Source organism: Lonchura striata, chromosome 2 (genome assembly GCF_046129695.1).
Source record: "Lonchura striata isolate bLonStr1 chromosome 2, bLonStr1.mat, whole genome shotgun sequence".
Taxonomy (NCBI): domain Eukaryota; kingdom Metazoa; phylum Chordata; class Aves; order Passeriformes; family Estrildidae; genus Lonchura; species Lonchura striata.
The window spans coordinates 87,328,555-87,351,701 of record NC_134604.1 but is presented as its reverse complement, the minus strand read 5'-3'; the positions used below and the strand labels follow the sequence as shown (position 1 = coordinate 87,351,701).

At 41.7% G+C, this 23,147-nt stretch overlaps 1 protein-coding gene across 2 annotated transcripts in view; it reads right to left on the bottom strand.

Moving 5' to 3' along the window:
* The window catches only part of NPAS2 (neuronal PAS domain protein 2), a 104,268-nt gene that overhangs the window by 42,999 nt on the left and 38,122 nt on the right, over positions 1–23,147 (bottom strand). For both annotated transcript variants that reach the window (XM_077781540.1, XM_077781541.1), the window contains exons 2-4: positions 10,456–10,509; positions 5,562–5,710; positions 2,289–2,380 (exon numbers count right to left, since the gene is read on the bottom strand). In XM_077781540.1, coding sequence (XP_077637666.1) covers positions 2,289–2,380; positions 5,562–5,710; positions 10,456–10,509 — 295 coding nt within the window. The remainder of the gene's footprint in view (positions 1–2,288; positions 2,381–5,561; positions 5,711–10,455; positions 10,510–23,147) is intronic.

Below are 23,147 nucleotides of genomic sequence, written 5' to 3'. Positions count from 1 at the left end.
GTACTTGAGTAGCAAAGGCACTGTGATCATGACTGAATCAGAGCAGTGTTTGACTATGCTCCAGTGGCCATACCTGCTCAGGAGACAGGTGTACTGCAAGCAGCCTGACCAGAGAGCCACGGCGTTACAAAACCATACTGCAAATCCAGGCCTGTCTCCAAGCCAGACTTGCAGTTGATCTTGTAAGCCACAGCACATCCTTCCCCCCTGCTGACTTCAATAAGGGAAAGAATTCTGAGAACACTGGAAAATGCTAATTGTTAAAAAAAAAAAAAAAAAAAGGAAAACACAAAGCCTTGAATAAAGACACAAACATATGTTCCTTTTTCCAGAGAATGCTGAGCACCCACAACTATTTAAGTCAATGAGAATCTGCTGGTACTTCAATCCTTTGAAAAGCAAGTCAATAACTTATACCCCAGTAGAAGAGTGAGTGTTTAGCATCTCTGAAAACCCTCCAGCTGCTATAGTTAGTTTGATTTTGTTAATCTAGGTGCAGACAATATGTTTTTCTCTAGTGCAGCACATTCAAGCTGTTTTCTAAAAAAGCATGATAGCTGTTAACCCATAGTAGAGTGCAGTGGTTCTACAAGGCAGTTGGATTGTGGATGTTACTATGGTGAAGGTTGCTAGTTTTTAAAAAATCAACTCTTTATTTAATATCCAATGCAAATTACACACAGTGACTCATATCAGAACTTTGTGGTAAAATCAAGTTAATGTGTGTACATATAAATCTCTTTTTATATACTTGCAACTGGACATTCCAACATTAGGAGAGCATTTTCTTCTTCAAAGGTTTTACCATTGCATTAGCCCTAGACAGACAAACAGAGCCTAATGCCCACTGTAATTTGGTGACAGCCTTTTCAATGTGGTAAGAAAAGGCCATTTTCAGGAAAGCTGATATATTACTGCAGTCAATTATGCCTTAAGTCTTTTGAATTAGTGCTCGGAAAAAAACCCTTCCCATCTTTTAATAACAGGATAGGAAAAACTTCAAGCAGTCTTGTCCAAATGCAAATAAAATAAGATTCATAGAAAGGCAAAATAGCAGGGAATGATGAACATCTGGCACAACAGGACATCCCAATAACCAATGTTATTTTGAAGGGCATGGAAAATCACAGTAGCAAGAAGGAGATTTATAAGCTGGGAAACTAAAAGTAATTGTTTTAATCTAAAATTGTGTAGCATACAAGTAGAATCAACAAAGACCAACCTGTCAAAACAACAGTCAATTTACTGCTATCTGAGGGACATATTTCAGTGCAGACTGAAGGAGTTATGTGTGTTAAGTTCCTGTGCACAGAGATGGAAATGGGTGGTTGTCAGAGCAATGGGAGCAAAGTGTCTCATAAAACTAGTCCAGGGAAGTCTCATCACAACAAATTGCAATGTCCAAAGGACTGCCAGCCTCTGGGAGCCAGTAATGTGCTCCGGCTTTATGCCACTCCTCGGTGGTGAAATTCTCCCCAACATCCTTCCCTGCCCATCACCAGAGCCTGGATCATGTGCCATGTTCACATCATTTGTGGGAGGAGAAGCTTGTTCTCCAAGGACACTGTAGGGCTATGCAACTGTGTGTTCAGTACAGAAGACCCTTGCTAAAGGCAGTTCTAGCTATTAATGAGAGAGAAAAATACATTCTAGAAACTCATTTGCTTTTCATTTTGAACCTACATAAACACCATTGCATCACCTCCCTTCAAATCCCAGCTAGCATTAAAAGAACCTATGCTATAATTGAAAAACTATGATTGCAAAATGCTAGAATAGGAAGTGTTTGATAAGGGCCTTGAAAATCAGAGTAGAAGTACCAACTGTATCAAGCCAAGAGAAGCTGTCAGGCTTCATCTGCTTGTTCAGCACCTAGCACTAGAGGGACGCGACACCACTGCGTTTCAGGTGCTAATCTTGCATAAATATTAGATGCTAACGCCTTCCAAGAACAGGAGAAAAACAGCCATGTCCCCTTTACCTCACCTCTGTTTGTTAAAAAAAAATACATATATATATAACCTGTGATTTGAATCTTTGTCCTGAACTGCTTTTCTTGGGAGTCACAGCACAGCTCTGCAGGCTGTGGCAGCCCAGCGCAACGGTACTCCTGAGAGGGAAGAGCAACAGGTGGGGACTTTAATCCCTGTGACAGCCCTGCTTGATGGTCACATACACCAGTTCCCAAAACCTCCTCTTTTGGAACTGCAGATGACAGTCTGTTCTAAATGCATGGTCATTTTCATAAGTGCTAGACAAAATTAGGAAAAGCGTATGTGCATGTTTACCTCCAACATCAGCTGGGTGAACTCTTCATTGCTGAGAAATGAAGGCTTCCAGTCCTGCTGAATTTCAGAAATCTCCGTCTGTGCTGAGACTTCTAGACAAATAGAATATTTACATCTTTAAAACTGAAATTAACTTCTACCTTGAAATATTACATATGGGCTGCTATAAAAAGAGAGAAATAACCTTTGTATTCAAAAGTTGCAGTTTTCGAGCCCAAAATGTTTTCTTATTTTTTACTCAAGTCAGCTTGTACTGACCTCAGTGGGAGCCTGTATTGACAAGGCCATTGGCTTCAAGCAGCATTACTGGAGTATTGATCAAAAGGTAAAACCACTTTGCATGAAATTAAAATCAAGGAAAGGATTAGCATGTGTCCAATTGCTATTTACAATTTACAGTTTCAAAATCAGGATGCTAGAGAGGCTTCAGCCTATAACTTCTGTGCTAAACAGAACAACAAGAAAGCTCCTTCAGAGGAGCCCCAAAGGGCTGCGACCCCAAACTGCAGAGCTATGGCTCTGTTTTCCAAAAGGAGAGTGAATCACAAGCATTTGCAACAGCTTTACACTGGTGCTGCTGCCACCACCCTCTCCCTACCTTCAGCCACATGGTGCAGAGCAGCCCAGGAGAACTAATGGAGCACCAGCATCTCATCCCAAATCCTGTCTGGAGGACAGGGTCCCCTGTGCTGCCAGTCCATAGGGCCCCAAGAGGAGATCTGCCCCACTGTTGTCCTGTCCTGACCCCATGGCAGCCTGCAGAGGGCTTGCTCCTGGAGGGCTTTCCATGGAGGAGTGCAGACACACCAGGATAACAACTCACAGCTTTGCACTGAAACTGAGGACCATACTGGATAGCTGTTTGCACTGTTTGCCTTTGGAAGATGGTCACTTATGTTAGCTCTGAGTCAGACAGGATTCTGGGGGAACAGCTCTCATCTAGAGAAACTTGATCTGGTTTGTAGTTTGCTGCTCCCTCTGCTTCTCTACTCAGGTCTAGTAGTGAGGGGATGGTAAGCACACTTTTCAGCACCTGCTGTTGATTAACACTTTAATTAATCCTGTTGATTAACACTTCCAGAGCAATTCTCTGCGTCCAGAGCACATATGCAAACTGGCCAGAGAAACGCAAATGGATAAATACTAAAGACAGTAAATTTCTACAAGTGCCTTGTGCATTTTGTCACTGAGAAAGAAATCAAAGCCTCTGCTCAGGCTGTATTAGTGGAGATGCAGCTGTTTGCTCCTACCAGCTCACTTGAGTCACTTTCTGCATTCTGGGGGCTGTCACTGGAAGCACAGAAACTCTCCACAGTCCCTATGGTTTTACACGAAGGTTTGAAAAACAGGCTAAAGAAAGAGTCCATCAGATTTTTTTAAGTAGTTTTAGGATATAGGATACTTTCAGCAGATATGTACTTGGAAAGCCAATGTACATGAAATGGTGACAGTTGGAAGAATTACTTGAGATTTGGGAGATTCTGTGGATTATAATGAAGGAGGCTGTTTATAAAGGAAAAAAATCTGAAAATTTACCTTCTTTAGATGCTATGACTAAAATCTTGGTTTAGCCTACCAAATGGAAGGGGAACATGACTCAATATATCAGATCCAAGGTATGCTGAGGATAATCAACACTTTTAAATGCTGATGCTTTGTATTATATTCTGTGACTACTAATCTGGTTTAAAAATAGGTAACATTTGCTTTTTTTATCAAGTGCACAAACCCCAGTCACACTTTGACCCAATTGCTGTGGAAAGATTTGTGACTGTTAGTTTTTCTTCATGTAGTTGTTTTTCAAGGAAAAGCATAAAAGCATCTTTTGGAGTAAGTTATTTGGACCTTCAGCTCCATTTCTACACTTATTTCAAATCTTGGGTGATTGTTCTTTGCTTAGTTTTATAATTGAGCATATATACATCTTCACATATTCACATCTTGGGCAGCAAAAAAAAGGTGAGTCATTACTACAAATTTTTAAAAAGTGTACATAACTATTCAACTTTGAGATGTCCTGGTCATCCCTCCTGTACAAACCATAGGTTAACAGCTGAACTCATTGGTCTTAAATGTCCTCTCCAACCTAAACAAATATATGATTCTAGTTTGACTGTGGCAAAAATTCATTTAAGAAGAAACTGCACTCTAATGCCAGAACCACTATAATTCCTCAGTAAGACTGACATCTGTGACCCCATTCTGTTGAAAGTCATGATATAAGAGTTTTAATGGTCTTTCCTGTTACACCCAGAGTTCTCCAGAGAGTGCAGGAGGGAGGTGCTGGATGAGCCAAGGTAAGCCCAGTGACGTAGTGCATCATCTTGTGAGACCCCTGCCTGCTTTCTGAGACCAGGGGCATTCCCCACAGTCACCCACTGAAACCTCTTCCTCATAGGGGCAGAGCAGGAGAGCCCCATTTTAAACCAGTGCCCAGATTTATAAGGGAGGAGCATTTCAGTTCACCACTACTGGTGGATGTCAAAGCATCAGGAAGGCCACAGTGCCCATTCCTCCCTCTGAATAGAAACTAGACCAAAGAACGTAGAGGGTCAGAAATCTCTTCTGCCCTCTCTGAAGGTACATTTCTAAGGGACTTAAATATCACTGGTGCAAGCATTTTGAAAAATGAACTCCAGGCTTTCTGATGCTGAACTTGACTACTGCAGCTGGATGCTGTGCACATGTGATGTAGCCTGTGCTTGTGCAAACTGGGTGAAGCATGTCAACTATCTGTCGATGCAATTTGCTGATGCCAGCTTCAAAAAAGGAGGCATTTTCTGGTCCGAGTTTTCTACTCAGTGTGGAAAATTGAGTCCTACACAGTCCACTGAGGAGCTGGGGTGCTGAACAGATTGCTTCCCTGCACTTTTTTCTTCAGAGAAACTGGGGAGAATGCTTCGTTCTTCTACTTAGAATATTGCAAATTTCAAGTAAGGGAATCTTCCCTCTGCTCCTAAATCTCTCTTGTTCAAAGCATATGTCTTCTTCGTGAGTGCTGCAGGGCACTCTGTTGCCCTCTTTCCCTCACTTGCTGCCATTTTTCCTCTTCTCTAGCAGGTTGAGAGTCATCTTCAACTAAAGAGCAAATAAGGAGATGGATTTGGGCAGCACATTGTCTGCAAATGATCTTTTTTGATGAGGTAGGAAAAAAGCTCAAATACCTTATGTTGGAACGTTTAGGTCCCTCAAGATGTTCTGATAATCACCAAAGGAAACAGGATATTATAGTAACTGTCTGCTAAGTGCATGAAGAGCTGCACCGAATCTTACCATTGTGTTTCTGCAGAAAGCCGATGACTTTTTCCAGCACAGTAGTTTTGTCCATTTTGCGAGTGTTGCCTGGAAGCATGGAGCTGAGCTCTTTGATGAGAACATTGAACTGATCACGCCTCTTTTTCTCAGACTTGTTACGCGAAGCCCTGTAGACAGGGGAAAAGAAACAAAGAATGAGCAGAGCAAGAAGGAAAATCATCATGTACCTGCTCTTTGCAATGTAGCTACATAAAATTAGCTTGCTGCACGCATCAGCATATGAAAATTGACACTGGACTCCAACAAAGCTGCAGAAGCAAATAGGAAGCAACAGTTCCCACCTCCTGCTTTTGTCTTTGAGCCACTTTTAGTGTCCAGCGGGGTGACGGAGGCTCTGCTCACTCCTCTGTGCTGCCTCTGGACACTCCGGCTGAGCTTATCAGGACAGCATTGAGCTTGGAGTTGGAAGGAGCTCTGTCCATCTCCCAGACATATGGAGGATCTTAAAAATTCATGCTGTCTCTGAGGAGGCACTCAGAGTGAGAAGAAATAGGAATATTGTGACAACAGTAAAACTGTCCATAAAGAAGAGTAGAGACTGGATCATACGCATCTGCAGTCTTAACAGAAGAGAGGGACCCCAGTCCTGCTGCTATTGCACTGGAGCTGGGTTGATCTACAAGGACCTGCTGCTTTGGTCACAGGTGCTCTGCCTACCTTCAGGCTGGCAGAGAAGAATCAGGATATTGTCTTCCAGTCATTAAGATCAGAGACCTGAGTAGAAGTTGCTGCAGCTCTCTTCTGGTTCATATACCAGTTTATTCAGTCTCCTTTCCAAGGTCACAATGACAAGCAGGAGAGAGGGCATCAGCATGGATTGTCTGAGGTTGGGATGCATTGCCAACTGGGGTCTTGGAAGTGGCAGCAGTGCTTGCCCTTAATCTCTGTGTGCCACTGGGAAAATCAGTGTCAGTGCCCCAAGTCTCTAGGTTTAAAACAATGACTCTATAGCTTTCTTCACCAGTCTTGTCTGTTTAGCTTGCAGATTCCTCAGAGAGAGCCTCCTTCTGCTGCTGTGTTTCAAGAGCTCAAAGGAAGAAAGGATCTGATTTCATTTGGGGTGTTTTGGCACCATCATAATACTGTCATTAAGGCTGTTGATAATCTTTTCAGCATGCACACTTTGGTTTTTTTTAACTCTATGCCAATCTGTACACACGGATTTTCTGACTTGTTCTCAGGCATACCACAACTGTTTGACTCGGAGGTTATCACCTGGACTTCTGTATCCATGTGGAAACAGAAATAAGTATAGCCCAGTAGGTCTGTTTATTCTTCTGAAAGTTCCTCAGACAGATGAGACTTGCCTTGTCAATTACGCAAAGACTGAAAAATTTGGTTACATGTAGATGGAAAAGGCAAGAGGCCAGTTCTCACTCTGACTTTCCCAGTCCCAGCTATCTCTGCTATCCCTCAAAGCAGCTCTGGATGCACACTGCTGAAAATCAGAGCAGAATTTAGCTCAGCATCTACATCTCCTGTGAGGACCAGGATAGCAATAAACATTTTCAGCAGAGAAATCACTACAGAGGCTTCTGGATGGTACTACTGACAGAGGGGTAATTTTTGTTTTGCTCTCAACCCTGAACACACTTGGAGATACACTGGATAGAAGCCAATGCTTGATTATTTTACAGCTTTGAACACAAGAGATTGGGTGGATACTGCCTGACTGATTTCAGCTTGCTCTTATTACACTGCAAAAGGCTGTCAGAACAAGATGTGAAAAGCTCCAGCCTTATCCTATTTCTCTACAGTTCAGGGCAACGTTAAGAATATCAACATTTTACTTTCTCATAATTCAATCCAGTTCATTTTAAGCTTAAAGAGTGCATATTTTCCCTGAAAATAAAGTAAACCACCAGCTATCAATAAGGAATGTGTTGCTTTATAAAAAAAAAGAAAAAAAAGAGAAAAATAAAAAAAGCCTTTACAGAAATATGAAGTATCTATATTTAACACTTGACATTTTATTCACAAAGGAAATATAAAAACTCCTCTAGTGGAAATAACTCTACCAAGATGTGAATTGATCACAGTAGAGTTTTCAAATGGAAAAAATGAGAAAATATTGGAAAAATTATAAAAACTATCCCTGCACAGTTGAAAACACTTTGTTTAATACAGTTATAAATGCATGAAGTAACATAGTTTTCAGCACTTCCCTTTGAAAATTATTTTGTAGCCTTGCTTACTTCACTGCTAGGGCATAAAATTACAGTAAGCCTAAACAACCTCTGTCTTAATTGCATACTACCTGTCCCAATTCTCCTCCCTCCTTGCTACTCCATAAAGATTATAGCATATTCAAGGGGAAGGAGGAGACACAGTATGAATAAAATCACGATTTTTAGTGAATACAGCTAAAGGCAAGACAGAACAGCCTGAATTCAGAATGATCAAAAATCAAAAATTTAACAGCAATTTTTATTCACTTACATATATTCTTAGACAGATACTGACCGAGTAGTAGATGCTACATGTTGCTAGTTTACAATGAAATGTGACTTTACACTAAATTTCAGATTTCTTCTGGTTGTCCAGTGGAGTGTTTTATATATGCATCAATGCAAGTAACTGTACCACATACCTTCATTCAGATTCTTAAATTTACTTTTTATTTCAGTGGAAAATGGCAGGTAGTCTTCATGATTAAGCACTTTCTCATGGTTCACTTCAAGCTGGTTTTGGTTGGATTTTGGAATTCAACTGAATTGTAAAAAAAGTTATTTTAAAATTATATACTATTAAAGTAAACTGAAAGAAGAGCAAATAGAGAAAAAAGTGCACAAAGCACACCTTTTGTTTAGAACTAATAAATCTCTAAAACCAAATTAAACCTCATCTAGCATCAAAGAACTGAAAAGGAAACTATGACTTCTGATCTGAGAAGATCAGAAAACCTCACATAGGTCTTCAATGCTCCTAGCTGTGGTGCCATCATACCCACATTTTAGTCCTCAGGTGTTCAGAGTGAAGATGTGCCTTAGGGAGTCAGGTGATGCAGAATAGGGCTCAATTTAACCAGTGTTCTTCCTGATCTTGGCCAAATATTAAACATCTGGCTCAGGGGTGGGAGTGCAAGTACCTCTTCTCAGGAGACGATATAATACAACCTTTTTTCATGTCTGTATAATGCAACCTGTACATGCCTAATAAATTGCAGCAGATATACATGGTGTGTATGTGTATCTCTACACCCACCTAACCTGAGAAACTCAGCTCCTGGCTTGACACCATCCCAAAAACTTAGGTCCAGAAATTTTCAGTCTCACCTACTTTTGACAGAGAAAATAAAAGGAGAGAACAATTTCCTGGGCTTTTTAATCCCCTCTGACACTTCTCAGTCCTGAGGGACCCAGTCCTTCTACCAAATAGAAGCAAAACAAAGCATTTCCCTTGTGGTATAGGACAGGTCAGAGTCCTCAGTTTACAAGACACAGTAGCAAAATATTAATCAAATAGCTTCTCCTAAGTTTGACCCTCTCCAGAAGAAAACCTGTGGCTTTTAAATGAATCTAAACCATTTCAGTATAATGTGTTAACTTTAGACCTTCATGAAGCATCTCATGATTTCAAACTCAATTTCAACTTTAGCTTTATTTCTAAAAAGCAAAATGAACTTAAATTACAATTTGAAGAAGCAGTTTCCTTTTTTAATTTTTAAAGTTATAACTTTTTTATGCACCCTGATAGAGGCCTGCCCCAGGGTGCGACAAAAATTCCTTCTGGGAACAAACAGCATGAAAACCATACCAGATGGTGATGACAATTGCCGATAGCAAGGATACGTCTTATCCTATTTTTTTCATATATGCATTCATTTAATGAATTTTTCTTTTACTAGACAACTAGCACACAAATATCTTGAAGATGATCAGGTCTTTGGCAGGTGAAGCAGTGCTGCGAGGTGGGCTCCTTTCTGCACCCTCCAAAAGGAAGCAGAGGGGAACAACTGAGCCTGGCTGCAGCCTGTGCTGACCTATATTGGTGAGACAAAGCTGCAGGGAGGGAAAGAAGAAGAGAAGGAATCAAAAGAGATGAAATTGGATCAACTGCTTGTGCCTGGACTGGAAATACTCTCATTAGAAGGAACCAAGGGGAAAAATGTGGGTAACCTCTGTCTCTCTCTAAAGTAATTAAACTGCAGGCTGAGGCATTGATAACCTCAAATGCTTCCAAACTGCTTTTCTGCAGATGCTGGTCAGCTCTGACAGTTACTATGAGTTTCATTGCCACAGGTCTTCTGCCTTGAAACACACCTTTTCTCTCCCAACAAAAGGTTCACAGTGAATTTCCACCAACTGGGACTCAATGGAGTACAGGCTGTATGTGAATATGGGTTTGTGCCAGTTTAAGCCTGACTTTTCGTGGTCTTTCTCTGCTCCGAAGGTAATTTCTGGCTGTTTTCATTGCTGCGAGATAGGCATTGATGAATAAATGACCATTCTAATAGGGAAAAAAACCCCACTTTTCCTGTTCTTTTTCTTTTGCAAAATGTATTTAAAGAAAAAAGAAAACCACAACATTTTTGTACACTCTGGAAGCTCAGATGATGTATTATAGTGGCAGAAGAATGTTGTTGGTGCTTCAGTTCTGATGTTCTGCAGTAATGCGAAGAAAATGATCAATGCCTTGGCTTTTTTAACATTTTCCACAGGAAACATTGCTAGGTTATTTTCTTCTTACAGTGCAGCCAGGAGTAAGAGTCTGAGATGGAAATTTTTCAAGTTGCATTTGACTGTATTTTACTCTCTTGCTCTTTGATTAATTGATTATGGATAAAACAGCTTCTGCAGCAACAAACAGTATCAAGCTCATCATAGAGAGTTGTAAAAGAAAAGATACTCACCTCTTTGCCCTGTCTTTCTCATCTTCATCCATTAGATTGTCTAAGCAGTTTTTTCTGTTGAAGGAATGCAAGAATCAGTATGAATTGTCATTTTTTTAGCTCTATTTGCAGGTTAATCTCACAGTCACTCTATTTCAATTTAATAACACAGTGATGATATCCAGGTCAGATAAATGTGTCAGCAGTGCTCTATGCCACAGTCCTTGATTTTAGGAAATATCCATTGTGGGTAATGTTATTCCTGAGCATTATGCTAGCCTTAGGGTCTCTAGCCAGGGATCAAGGCTCCCAGGCACTATGTGGAGCATCAGCACAGCACAAAAACAGCCACGTCTTGGGGACTTTTTTTGTGCAGCAGTTACTCTCCGCAAACTTGTAGGCTGAATGAGCCTGGGATCTGCTCAAGCTGAAAAGCATTTTCATTGCCCTCATGTTCCCACCAAAACCATCTTCAGTGCAAGAGCCTGCATCACGGATGCTTTTGACCTCTCTGCTCTTCCTACTGGGAAGCTCTTCATCCTCCTCTGTGGATCATGACACAAAGCCAAAAGAGATGGTAATGACTCTAGTGAATAACACCTCAAATTCATAGTGTCCTTATAAATCCCACTTCCTAAGCCATACTACAAAACCCTCTTGCAGCCTAGTCAGAACACCCACCCAGCCATGCTGGCACTAAGCATGGGGACTGTCCCATCCCCATCACTCTTTTTGCTAATCATCACCAAAGTGTTATGACCTCAGCTTTGTAGTACAATTGCTCCAGCAGTGTGAGCTGTAAGCAGAAAAGGGTAAATTGGGTAAATTAAGTAAATTTGTGTAGGCAAGGCAAAGGGAAAAATACAAAAGCAGCCCAGCTGAAGGCTGAGTGCCTCAGAAACACTTGTCACTAACTCACTGCCCACCCTCCTTTGCTCCATGACATTATGAGACAGCAACACTTGATCTGTAACCTCTTCAACCCAAGAAGGAAGCCCTGTGCTACTGCACCCCTCATGGCATCTGGCACCACTTTAGGGTACAAAATCCATGTGCTGCTGCATCCCACACTAATATTTTCTGGAACAGCAGCACAATGCCACTCGATATTGTCAAAGCCTCATTTTTAAAGCAGTGGTGTAGTGATAGGCAATGATAACACTCTTTTTCAGCAATCAATGTTTCTCATTTAATGATTCTTCAACATGTAAGACATGAATAAAATTGGAAGGGAGGAGGAAGGAAGTTAATTGCTAGGCTTTATTTAAGCCCATGTTATTTTGCACACGAGCCACTCATAAATTTGCCTATTTAAAGAACATTTTATGAAAAAAACAAAGTGAAAAAGCAATGATAGTAAAAACAGTGCTTCTGTTACTAGTTCTCTTACAGCAACATTCTACCTGGTCATTACTCAACAGTTAGGTAAGAACACAAAGCTACCCTATAACTTTTTATCAAATGAATTATGAGGAATTAGAGCCACTGGTCACTGATTGGAGGGTAAAGCTACTACTTAATGGCACTTAGCTCTTTGATGAAAGATAAACAAGAAATATGAAGGCCAAGGGACTAGTTTTTTCAGTCATAACTGGTGGATTTAAATGGCTGAATTCCATTATTCAGAAAAACATAACAAATAATACCATGTAGTTTTTATACTTTTTTCAGACATTTGTTTTGACTTGCAAAACAGCCAGCCATGACTTTTGACTTGCAAGTCAGCCATATCATAATCCATATTTTGGACTAGGAAAATGTATAAGGCCAGTAAAATTCTATTAACCAGTGTTTTACATATCTTTTAGGTGCTTATTTGCTTAATCCCATAATGAAACTCTTATGCAAATCAGTATGTTTTCAAATAATTCAGTCTAAAATGTAGTGACACTATTCAGTGTGTTTTGTTGTTATTTGCTCACTTATTGCTACCTATGCTATTCAAGAATACAGAAGGCACCATTTAAATAGTAGGATTAGCATTCAGGATTTTGCAGTGTTTCTTTGCTAAATCTTTGCTCACAATCATAGAATCACAGGATGTTAGGGGGTATGAAGGGACCATAAAGATCATCTAAACCCAATGGTGGGAGGACACCTTGCACTAGACCAGGCCTTATCCAACCTGGCCTTGAACACTACCAGGGCTGAGACATGCATAACCTCCCTGGGCAACCTGTTCCAGTGTCTCACCACACTCACAGCACAGCACAGCACAGCACAGCACAGCACAGCGCAAAATGTTCTGTTGCATGAACACTTGTTGAATCTAGGCTATGACAATCAAAATGGGGCAGTATCAGCAGCACAAGTAGCTCTCCCTGAATCCCTAAAGGTCTTCCTCACAGAGGCTTCCTCTGGTTGTAACAGATTCCCAACAGAAAGCAGGAATATGTGGACAAGTGTGCTGAGTGGCCTGTGAGGAAGGATGGAGGTGGATGAGACAGTACTGGTGCTGCTCAGCCCTGGCTCTCTTGGAGAAGCACAATGCATCTAATGAAAGGGGCTTCCTACAGTGTACCCCATAAACTATCAAGAAATTACACTGCCAGGAAGCCTCTGCTCTTGAGAGAGAGCAACAGATCTAACTGGTCTGTTCTGCCAAGGATTTGGCTAAATCTGTAAAGCAATTCATGGCCAGCTTCCAGTAAACAAGGTTTCTCACTGACTGACATGAAATTCTGGACCTGCTGTGCTGTTGCTAGCATGAGACAATATCTAATTGTCATTTTGCTTCTGTTTGCTCACATGTCAAAAACTCTAGAGCATCACAGGCATTGCTAACAGGGTTTCTAGTACATATGTACCATATGAAATTATGTACTGTATGAGATTAAAACTGTTCTCAATAAAATAGATACATCAGAGTATACAACTGGTGTAAACTGGTATTACCATCCCTCTCCAGAGCCCCACGAGATGCTGCCTTACACCTTGATGGAGAAACCCATGTCAAGGAGCTTAGTGCAACCTGCTTCCTTTATGTTATTCTCCCAATCCCTCAGCTGTGAAGCGTCCAAACTGCAAACTGGAAACCTACTGTCTCTTGATTTAGGAGAAAATTCTGACTCATTGCAATGATGGAGGCAGGCACTAAATACCAAGGCTCTCTGCCACGGTTCCCCTGCAAAGGAGTGACATAAAAAAAACAAGTGGCACAAGTATTTCTCAAACTGTGAAGAATCCTTTCACGATAAGAAAGGCAATTTGGAAACCTATAGGTAAGAACACCACATGATGTAACTCCTGCTAGCAGAGTATTTAACAATGACAGTTACATTTGGAGCTTCATTAGTATCATCATTATCATCAAGGAATGAAGACTATCACTCAAAAAGATGGGAACTACTTGGAACAAGGAGGAGAAAGCTCATGTTCCTCCCATCAGGGAGGAACATATACAAACACACAGAAAGATGCATATCCACAAGTAGGTAAGAATGGCATTTTGGAAACAAAAGACTGGCTAAAGCTGTTAACTGTGTACCCCTGGCTTAGTTATCAGATGGAGAATTATAGCACAAACATTTCCCCCCCCATTCATTCATACATTGAATAGTTGCTTGGGAAATAAGCACTTCAGGCAGAGTGCCAGCTCGCTCTAGGGACTCTCCGGAAGAAAGGTTGCACATGTTTATTTTGATACAGTCTATTCCCACAGGACACAGAGCTTGCACTGTAAAAAAATCATCTGGCACTGATCACCTTATCCTGTTCTAGAAATGTGTTTTTTATTGAGCTAAGCTACTACTTTTCTGGGCTGGTGAGGTTGGTTTCACTCTTTCCTGCCCTACTGCTCACAAGGATATGCTGTAGACACTCAGATGTAGGTAATCAGTTATTGATTTCCCACTAAGTTGCCACAAGGCCAGCTAAGTTCTTACAAATCAGCCTGATACCTGATATTTATCAGGAATTTTTAATAATATTAATTTAACTCAGCTGAATTAAATCAGAGATGTAAACTTCCTTCAGAGGTCCTGAGATGTGCCTGGGGAACCTTCATGAGAAATCACAGTGTTTGTACTTCCCTGGCCCTTATGTTTGGCAGCTCAAAGAAAAGACTGGATATTCCTCCTCATCCCCCTCTAGCAGATGGGGTGTTTGCCTCCATCACCCCACAGGTTTGCCTGGATATTCTACCACTTGTCCTGCACAGGTATGGTCAGCCCTGGGAAGAGGGATGCTCCCACCCACTGCAGACATACCTGAGCCTTACACCTCAGATCACTTGGGATGCTGGTACAATACAACAAATCCTAATTAAAGATGATGATGCTGCACTTGGAGAACAATCCTGTCAAAGACAGGGGATGGGCAAGGCTTGTATGGAAAACTGGAATGCTGGGATGAAACACCTTGAACTATCCTCTGACGTCTGGGAAGATCCTTCCCTACAACTGCTGTCTTTGTGAAGGAAAAAGAAACAGAGCAACAGTGTAGGCATGCTCCCATGCCTTCCAGACACATTGCTCAGCCTCCAGGGCCCATCCCTGCTCAGCATTCCTCCTGTTCTGCCTCAACAGGGCATCAACTCTCCCATCCCCTCTTTGAAGGGAAGGAAATGGCTGCTAGCAAAGAGGTCAGTGTTATACAGGAGGCACACAGGTATCAAAAGAGAGTAGACAGGTTCTAGGCATGATCCAGGGGAAAAGCTTCTAGGCACCCACTAGCACAGGGGACAGAGTAGTTGGTCACTGTGTTAGCATTGCTGCCAGATCCCCTGCCCAGGGATGATGAACTAGGTCTGCTGGGCACTGTGGTTGGTCAATGGAATCATCCCATGGGTGTTCCACAGCGTGGGTTAGATGGGATTTGCCCACCCTGGGGAGCACCACTGTGGCTAGGAACTCTACCTGCTTTCCCTCAGCTAAGTAGAGCTCTAAAATGAATCACACTAACAAGTGACACATTTCCTTTCCAAGGCCTGCTGGAAGGCAAAGAGAAAGATCAGCAACCAGGAAACAGCAGCAAAGGTGACAGAGTGAACACAAGAAGTGACCATCTGATCATTTTAAGCACCTTGTTTCAAGTTTCTGTAACATGGATGAAGCACTCAGATATCCCACCAGGAAAGGTACAGTGTGAACACACAGCAGAAAGATTTGTACAAACACAAATCAGAACAAATCAACAGATTCATAGGCACATCAAACTGAACTATACCACTTTATTATCTTTTTTTCAGATATAAACCTGTGAACTGTTACAAGAACATGCTGGAGTCCATAATTACGTATGACACATTCCTAACCATACCAATAAAAACTGATTTATCAAAATGTAAACAGACTATCCTTTACAAACCTTAAGATAGTAAAAATTCACTTTCCTGATGATATACATGGTTATTTGAGAAAGATATGTGGCTTTTTAGTGGGAGAATGGCAGTCTGAAGTCACCTTGGGTCATGTTATGCTGAGATTGTTATGGGAATTACTGGTTTTAGGAGTAAAAAAAAAAAAATCCAGAAGCATTAAGTGTCCAGCTTTAGAGTTTTTTCCTGAGAGTGCATAGCAAGGTCTTCTCATATTCAGTAGGTTGCTATATTTTGCTTATACAAGAGATATTTAGACACTTCAAAAAAAAAAGAAAATAAAACTTTTTGAGAAAATACTGAACTTCATGAACCTCAAGGGCTGTTTCATGTTTCATACATATGTGTACAATCAATCGTCAGATGGTAACAGGCTTAAAGCAAACATACATTAAAAACAATCCACATGTGAAGAGTAAAAAGAATGGAATTTGATAGAAATTAATGCTCCTCTCTTCTGAACTGGGGGTGATAGGAAGATGGTTATAGGTAATAGAGCTGAGTAGTAAGAGATTATGACAAAGAGAAATGAAGGCTCAGAGCATATTGTGGTTTTATTCTTTACAGTATTTCTGTTTAGTGGGAAGGGGTATTATTTTTCACATGTCAGAAACCTTGCACCTATTGCCATGTGTTAGACCACTTTCCCCCTCCACCGTGGTGCTGAATTTTGGGGCGTGCAGCCTGTGATCTCTCTGTAGATGTGGTGTGATTCACATCGGTTTAAGCCAGGAGTGAGATGGCTGACGTCAGCAATGCTGTGCTGGAGGGTGGCCAGGGTGAGAGGCATCTTTTATCTCTGGCTTGTGAGCAACGTGTAAAGTTTGTGCAGTGTTTGGATCTCTGATGAAGATCAGTACATACACGCTCATTATCTTCCTCACTGCTATTATTACTACTGAATGACTAAAGCCATTCAGACTTCAGTGAACAGGCTGTGAATCCCCATGTTCAACCGCTGCTCTTCTCTCCCCTCGCACGGCTGGAAACAGAAAGGCAAACAAATTAAACTAACATTAATCAGCAAAGACTGCCATCTGTATAACTCCGAGCACTTCCCCGCGTGCCCGTCCCCTTCCAGCAATGCTAAACAGGATTAGCCTTCCGTGGGCGGATGGGGAAAGTAGGTCAGTTCGGTAACATCGCTCCGTGTGACGAGCGGAGGAGGATGTGACTGCAGTGGTCTCCTGGCAGCCCTCTCACCTTCTGTATGAGCCAGGAGATGAAGCACCTGGGCTTGTCATGGGGCGTATGGGGAGGCTCAGACCTTACATCATTGCATGGTGACACCTGACAATTCCAGGATCAGGGATTTGGCAAAGCCTGGTGGATGCATTGGAGTTAGTGGGTACATTTCAACGAGAAAACTGAGGCATAGGGCATAGGCACAGCTAAATGCTTAGTTATTACTAGTTTGTGTACAGCCAAATATTCGTCAAAGCTTAGACATAAGCCAAAGTGGCAAGGGATGGTAAATCACCTGGCAGAGGTATTGTCTTTCTCTACTGACTTCATTGGGTATGTAGAGATTGTGGCAGGAAAGCCAAAGCTCACCTCAGGTGACATCTGCAGGGCACTACAAGGGCAACCAGAAGAGCTTCTGCTACATCAGTAGCAAAAGGCTGAACAACGGAAATGCAGGACTGCTGCAATACTGGAGGTGTGTGAGAGGGTGAATTAGTTACAGCAAAACAGGTAAGGCTGATGCCTGCTTTAAGGCAGTCTTCAGCAGCAAGGTCTCCAGCCTCCGTGTGGGAGGCAGGGGCATGGAGGAGCAGAAGCACCAGCAACAGGTGAGGATCAACTCAGGGAACTTGAGGAAGCCTGCGGGAAGTTGACCATGCAAGTTGATAGGGACTGACTACTTGCCTCATTAGGTGCTGGGAGACTTCCTGGTGTCCTTTACTAGGCTGATCTCTCATTTTGAGAGGTTGTGGAGGTGGGGGAAGTCCCTGGTGTTTGGAAACAGGCAAATGCTGGCCTTCAAGAAAGGAGCATCAGGCCAGTCAGCCTCACTTTAGTCCCTGGCAAATCATGGAGTGGTCCTGATGCAGCACAGGCCTGGGCACATGGAGAAGATGATGATAAAAAATAGCCAGTGTGGATTTACTGAGAATAACCTGACTGCCTGTTATGATGAAATGACAGAATCTGTGGATGGGGAGAGAGCAGTGGATGTCATTTATGCTGGCTTCATGCTCAAAGGCAGGGCTGTTGTCACGGGGGATACCAAGAGACTGAAGGAAAGGACAGACAAGAAACTTTATGAAATTCAGTGGTGCCAACAGCCAAGTCCTGCACCTGGGAACGAAGAGCCTTGATCTCTGGTACAGGCTGGAGATGGACTGATTAGAGAGCAGCTCTCCAGGAAAGGCCCTAGGAGCTCTGGAAGGCAGCAGGCAGCATGCTGTACATGAACCAGTGGTGTGCCCTGGTGACAAGGATGGCCAACAGGACCCTGGCCTGCATGAACAGGAACGCAGCCTGGTGAAGGGAGGGGTTTATGTCCCTTCACTCAGCACCTGTTATACCACATTCAGGGTAATGTGATCGGGCTGGGGGTTCCTGGGACAGAAAAGATAGATTAACAGGAGGAAGGTCAGTAGCATCCCCAGTGGTGGTGCCTGGAGCCCTTGACTTATGAGAAGTAGCTGGGGTAGCCAGACTGACTTAGTCTGGACAAGAGATGGGTTTGGGGACACCCAAGAGTCCTCTTATTGCCTACAAGGGGTCAGGGAAGAACCAGTGATGGACTCCTCATGGTAGTGCCGGATGAGAGAGTGAAAAATAACAGACATAAGGTTAAAGAAGAGAGAAGGAACTTTCCTCCATGAGGACAGCCAGACAACAGAGCAGACTGCCTGGAGAGGCTGTGCCATCCCCATCCCTGCAGGCCTGACTGGGCAAAACCCTGAGCAGCCTGGTCTGACCTCAGAGCTGGCCCTGCTTTGAGTAGGAGGCTGGACTGGAAACCTTCCGAGGTTTCAACCTGAATTCAGTTTAAATCTCAATTGTCCAGTCATTTTGGATCTACTGAGCTGGCTACATATCCTAAGCAAATCAGTCCCCTTGAATTAGTTCCTATATCATATATATATTTTTGAAATGTATTTTACTGTGCTTTTGGTCTCTGTACTAGAAATAGCTTGTGCACTGTCTCCCCTACATTGACATCGCTCCTGCTTTATAAACAGGTAAACATCTTGACATTGTATGTCTGTATGTCAGGTGTTTGTCATGCCACTCCTAGATGTTAATTTTTAAAAAATTCATTTTATGATAGAATTAGCAAAAAAAACAAACAAAAAAAAATCAAACCCCCCCCCCAAAAAAAAAAAAAAAAAAAAAAAAAGAAAGAAAAAGGCCTCGCAGGAGAATGGCCCTTGAATGTAAAACCTGGTTTTCTTCTCTCTCTACTTCTCATGTTCTTAATCTGTTTTAGGTATTTATAAAACTTTAATCCTCATAATATCAGAAGTCTCAAATGCACAAAGACTTTAAAATATGCTTACCTCTATACTGCTATAAGGAGGCCCTCATTTATGTGTATCTTTGCAAAATCCAGGTCAAAATGTGGAGGTAGAACTGCACAGATTATTTTGCAATTATTAGCTCTGAAACCTTCTCTTGAAAAGGGTCTCAGTTATAAAGTATTCATAGTTGTAAGAATCTATTGATGTTGTTCTGCAAATATTTAAATAAGTAGAATAACATAACATTTGACCTGTGATCTTCTGATGGTCAAATGCTCAGCTGATACAGGCAAAATATGCAAGTATAATACTATAAAGATGTATTTGTCAAAAATGCAAGGATTTTTATTTTGTTTGACATTAACTACCTGGGAAACACCAATGAAGCAAAAAATGAGTCTTTTTCAATGGGATTGTTATCAGCCATTCTCTTTGTTTTCTGGCAACAACAGTTTTGACAAGATCATTTTGACCCTTTCCATATGATTAAACAGGCTATGGTGGCACTGGAATGCAAAGCAAGATGTCCAGGAGGTGACATAGTTTGGTCTCACTCCCCCTGCTTCTTTGATTGTTAAGTGTTACTCTCCCCACTTCTTTGTTTGTTAAGTGTTTATGGATGGCTCTCAAATAACCAAATGACTCTTCTTTTAAAAGGCTCTGCTAACAGAAAACTTTGTTCTAAAAATAAATTCTGAATTTTTGACAGTGTTATTCAATTAATTGTCACAATTTACACCAGCTGTGATCATTCCCTCCATACGTAAGATGCTGAAATAACAGATTACATGTTTCTGGGGAGATTTCATCAGGAAAGAAGAAACTAAACATGAATCCAAATTTCCTTCAAGTTTTAGGAACCTATCCCAGTGTGGCATCTCCCTCTTCATTAAACAGGACCTAGGGTGAAGGGCTGTCCTCTCTCAGTGTCCTTGCCCTCTCCCTGCCCATGTGGGATTTGTTTGCTTCTTCAAACCAGCAGGAACTGGAGGGCCAAGCTCCAAGGAGCAGACTGGGACTTGACCGGACAGTGAGTGGTCTCCTTGGCCCTCCCCACCCTCATGGTCATGGCAGCATGGTGACACTCATGGGTGCTCAGCTGCTCTGCTGAGCAGCAGATGGGGTTGGAGGTGGGTGGCATGAGGGGACAATATGATTGTCCCTGCAGAGACCCTGCAAGACAAGTTCACTGACCCATCAAGAGCCAAAGCTATAGCCTAGATCTGCTGGTGGCAGGAATAAAATCTCTATACAATATTACGGAAATAAATACAGATATCAACACCAATGATCCCATCACTTTTGTGTTAACAGCTTGATAACATATCTGCTTATAACTCACACACTGTACTAAATTTTCTGCTCTATAGTAACTATCATATCCCTGTCAGCAGAACTAAATATTTAATCATCTGGGGAGATGAATCATGAAAAGCTGTTTTGGGGAGATATTTTTAAATGGACAATTTGTTGTCATTTAATTTTGAGATTTGCTGTCTCTTTCTTTTCAGAAAGGACCCTGCAAGCCTGTGACTATACAGATTATAGCTCTGTACTACTTGCTGTCTCCCTTGCAGGTAACACATCCTATGGAGTTTAAAGGTAATTTCTGACCAGAGCAAGGCAGGAGGCTTCAGGATTTGCCTGGGCAACACTAAACCTAAAGACAGCAAGGATAGAGACACTCAACCTGCCTGATTGCATGATACTTTGAGGAGGAATGTTCTCTAGTTGCAGACTCCCAGTTTTCTATCTGAGTCCAAAAATGTGCCAAGAGTTCAGCTACAGCATCAGACCAAGGCTGCACCTGCATTTTGTGCCATTTTGAACATTTATGCCCTTGAGTCCCTCCTGTCTCAGACTGAGCCATACTCCAGCTATGTGCAAAGTACCGCTTTTCTCAGACCCTTCATGCTACCAGTGGCTCCCATTTCTACAAAAATAACTTTTCTCCAGCATGATGTAAAATTCAAATCAGGTTTTACAAAATGAATCTCTAAGGAAAAAGGATAATTATTAAAGAACTTCGTTAGTGCTTTGCAATCTTAATTATGATAATTATATTTTTGTAGCTAGTAAAACTGAACTCCTGCTTTTAAATCCCATTAACGAGCATTTTCAATCCCTCTCCTACTGGGCCAACAAAACCATAATGTTGAACTTTATATTTACACAGGGCACTATTTTTAAGAAAAATGATGCACTGTTTACTGGGAGTTTCCATTCCCTTTTCTCCGTACTTCGAAGGTGCACCTTCTCCCAAGACACAAGAAAAGCAAAGATGGATTCAGCAGCTTGGGCTCAATTTCCTTTCTTGGCAACAAAAGGGTACAGTCCCTAAGCCAGGACGGCAGTAAGCTGTGAGTACTGGCTGCCATCAGGAGTCAGTGACACCACTGCTCCATTGAAAGGACAAAGTTTTTTCCCTAAACAGCCCAAGGGTTGAGCTTCATCTGCTCTGGGTCCTCATGTGGACTTCAACAGGAGCACGTGCACCTCCCAAGTAAGCAGAGGATGTGACCCATGGCATGAAAGAGACACCTGTCAGGTGGAGGCAGCAGGAAGTTGCACAGGACAACTGTGCCATACTGGAAGAGTCCCAAAGGTAAGCGGGATACCGAGGGATAGCAGGAGCCATGCTGCAGTGGCCAACAGGAATTGATGGCCACAGGAAAAGGTGGCAGCTGAGGAAACAGGTCAAAAGAAATCTTAATTAAAAAAGAAATGCCTGAATACACAAACTATTAATGGTGTGTGTGAGCAGGAAAAGGTACCTCCCCAAATTATTTGAAATCCTGAAAAGTGCCAGCAAGCGACTCTTTTCAGTGACACTGTCTTTTCTAAGTTTATAATCCCTGACAGAGTGGAATTTGCTGCCTTGTTGTGTTATGACCCACCTACCACCATCCAGGTGCAACGGCCTAGTGGAATTTATGAGTCTGTTTGCAGACAAATATTTTACAGTTATCTAACAGAGAGAAAAAAGTAAACTATCAAAGGGGGAAGAGCATATAAATTCAGATATCTCAATAAAGAAATTAAAACAATAAAGCATATATTGAATATCATTTGCCCATTAATCTCTGGAGTGAATTCAGAAAACTAATTAAAAGCTTCTACACAGATAAATGATAAGCTTCTTTATTCAATGAGCTCAACATATGAACAAACAGAGGTTTGTGTTGATATCATCATTATTAGCAATTGCATTAAAGCAAATGATTTTGCTGTGCTACTGGGAATACAGTGATTTGGAAACCAAAATGTTGTAAGATGAAAATTCAAACCTTTACGGTAGCAAACATATAGCATTTCCTGGTTGGAATTATTTGTTAGTGGCAACTCTTATGGGTCAGCATGATAAAAAAATAAGATGTAGAGAAACAGCCCCCAAAGCCAGTACAGAAACAGGAAAAATCTCTTCATAATTGTTCTCCAGTGGAAGGCCAGTTTTAAGGGCTGATATTGCCTTCCCACATGGGAAATTATCTAATTTGTCAGTTCTTCTGCACCTTGTGTCCCTTTTTCTGCTATTGGCTTCAACATTCTCAGGGGATTTTGTCTTGGATTTTAGAGGGAGGTTTTGCCTCTTCAACCATAATTGATAGATGCTCTATTTTTGTGGTGCAACACGGCTGTGTTACATGATGTGAGTGGCAGTGCTGCATGGGGAGCTTGCAAGGCAGCTAGAATTGCTCTCTCTTGGTCCTTTGGGAATAAACCCCATCCCAACAATCCATTTATATATCTGTGACTTGAAAAAGGGGATTCTGAAGAACACAAATTTACAGCTTAAGCTGTGTGTTCAATTTAAGTGCAGAGTCTGAAATAATTAATATCAATATATGGTCAGTTTGGAATCTGATTATTTAGAATCAATTAAAACTGATCTGGCTCCAGAATTCAGATATCCTCTTAAGGAT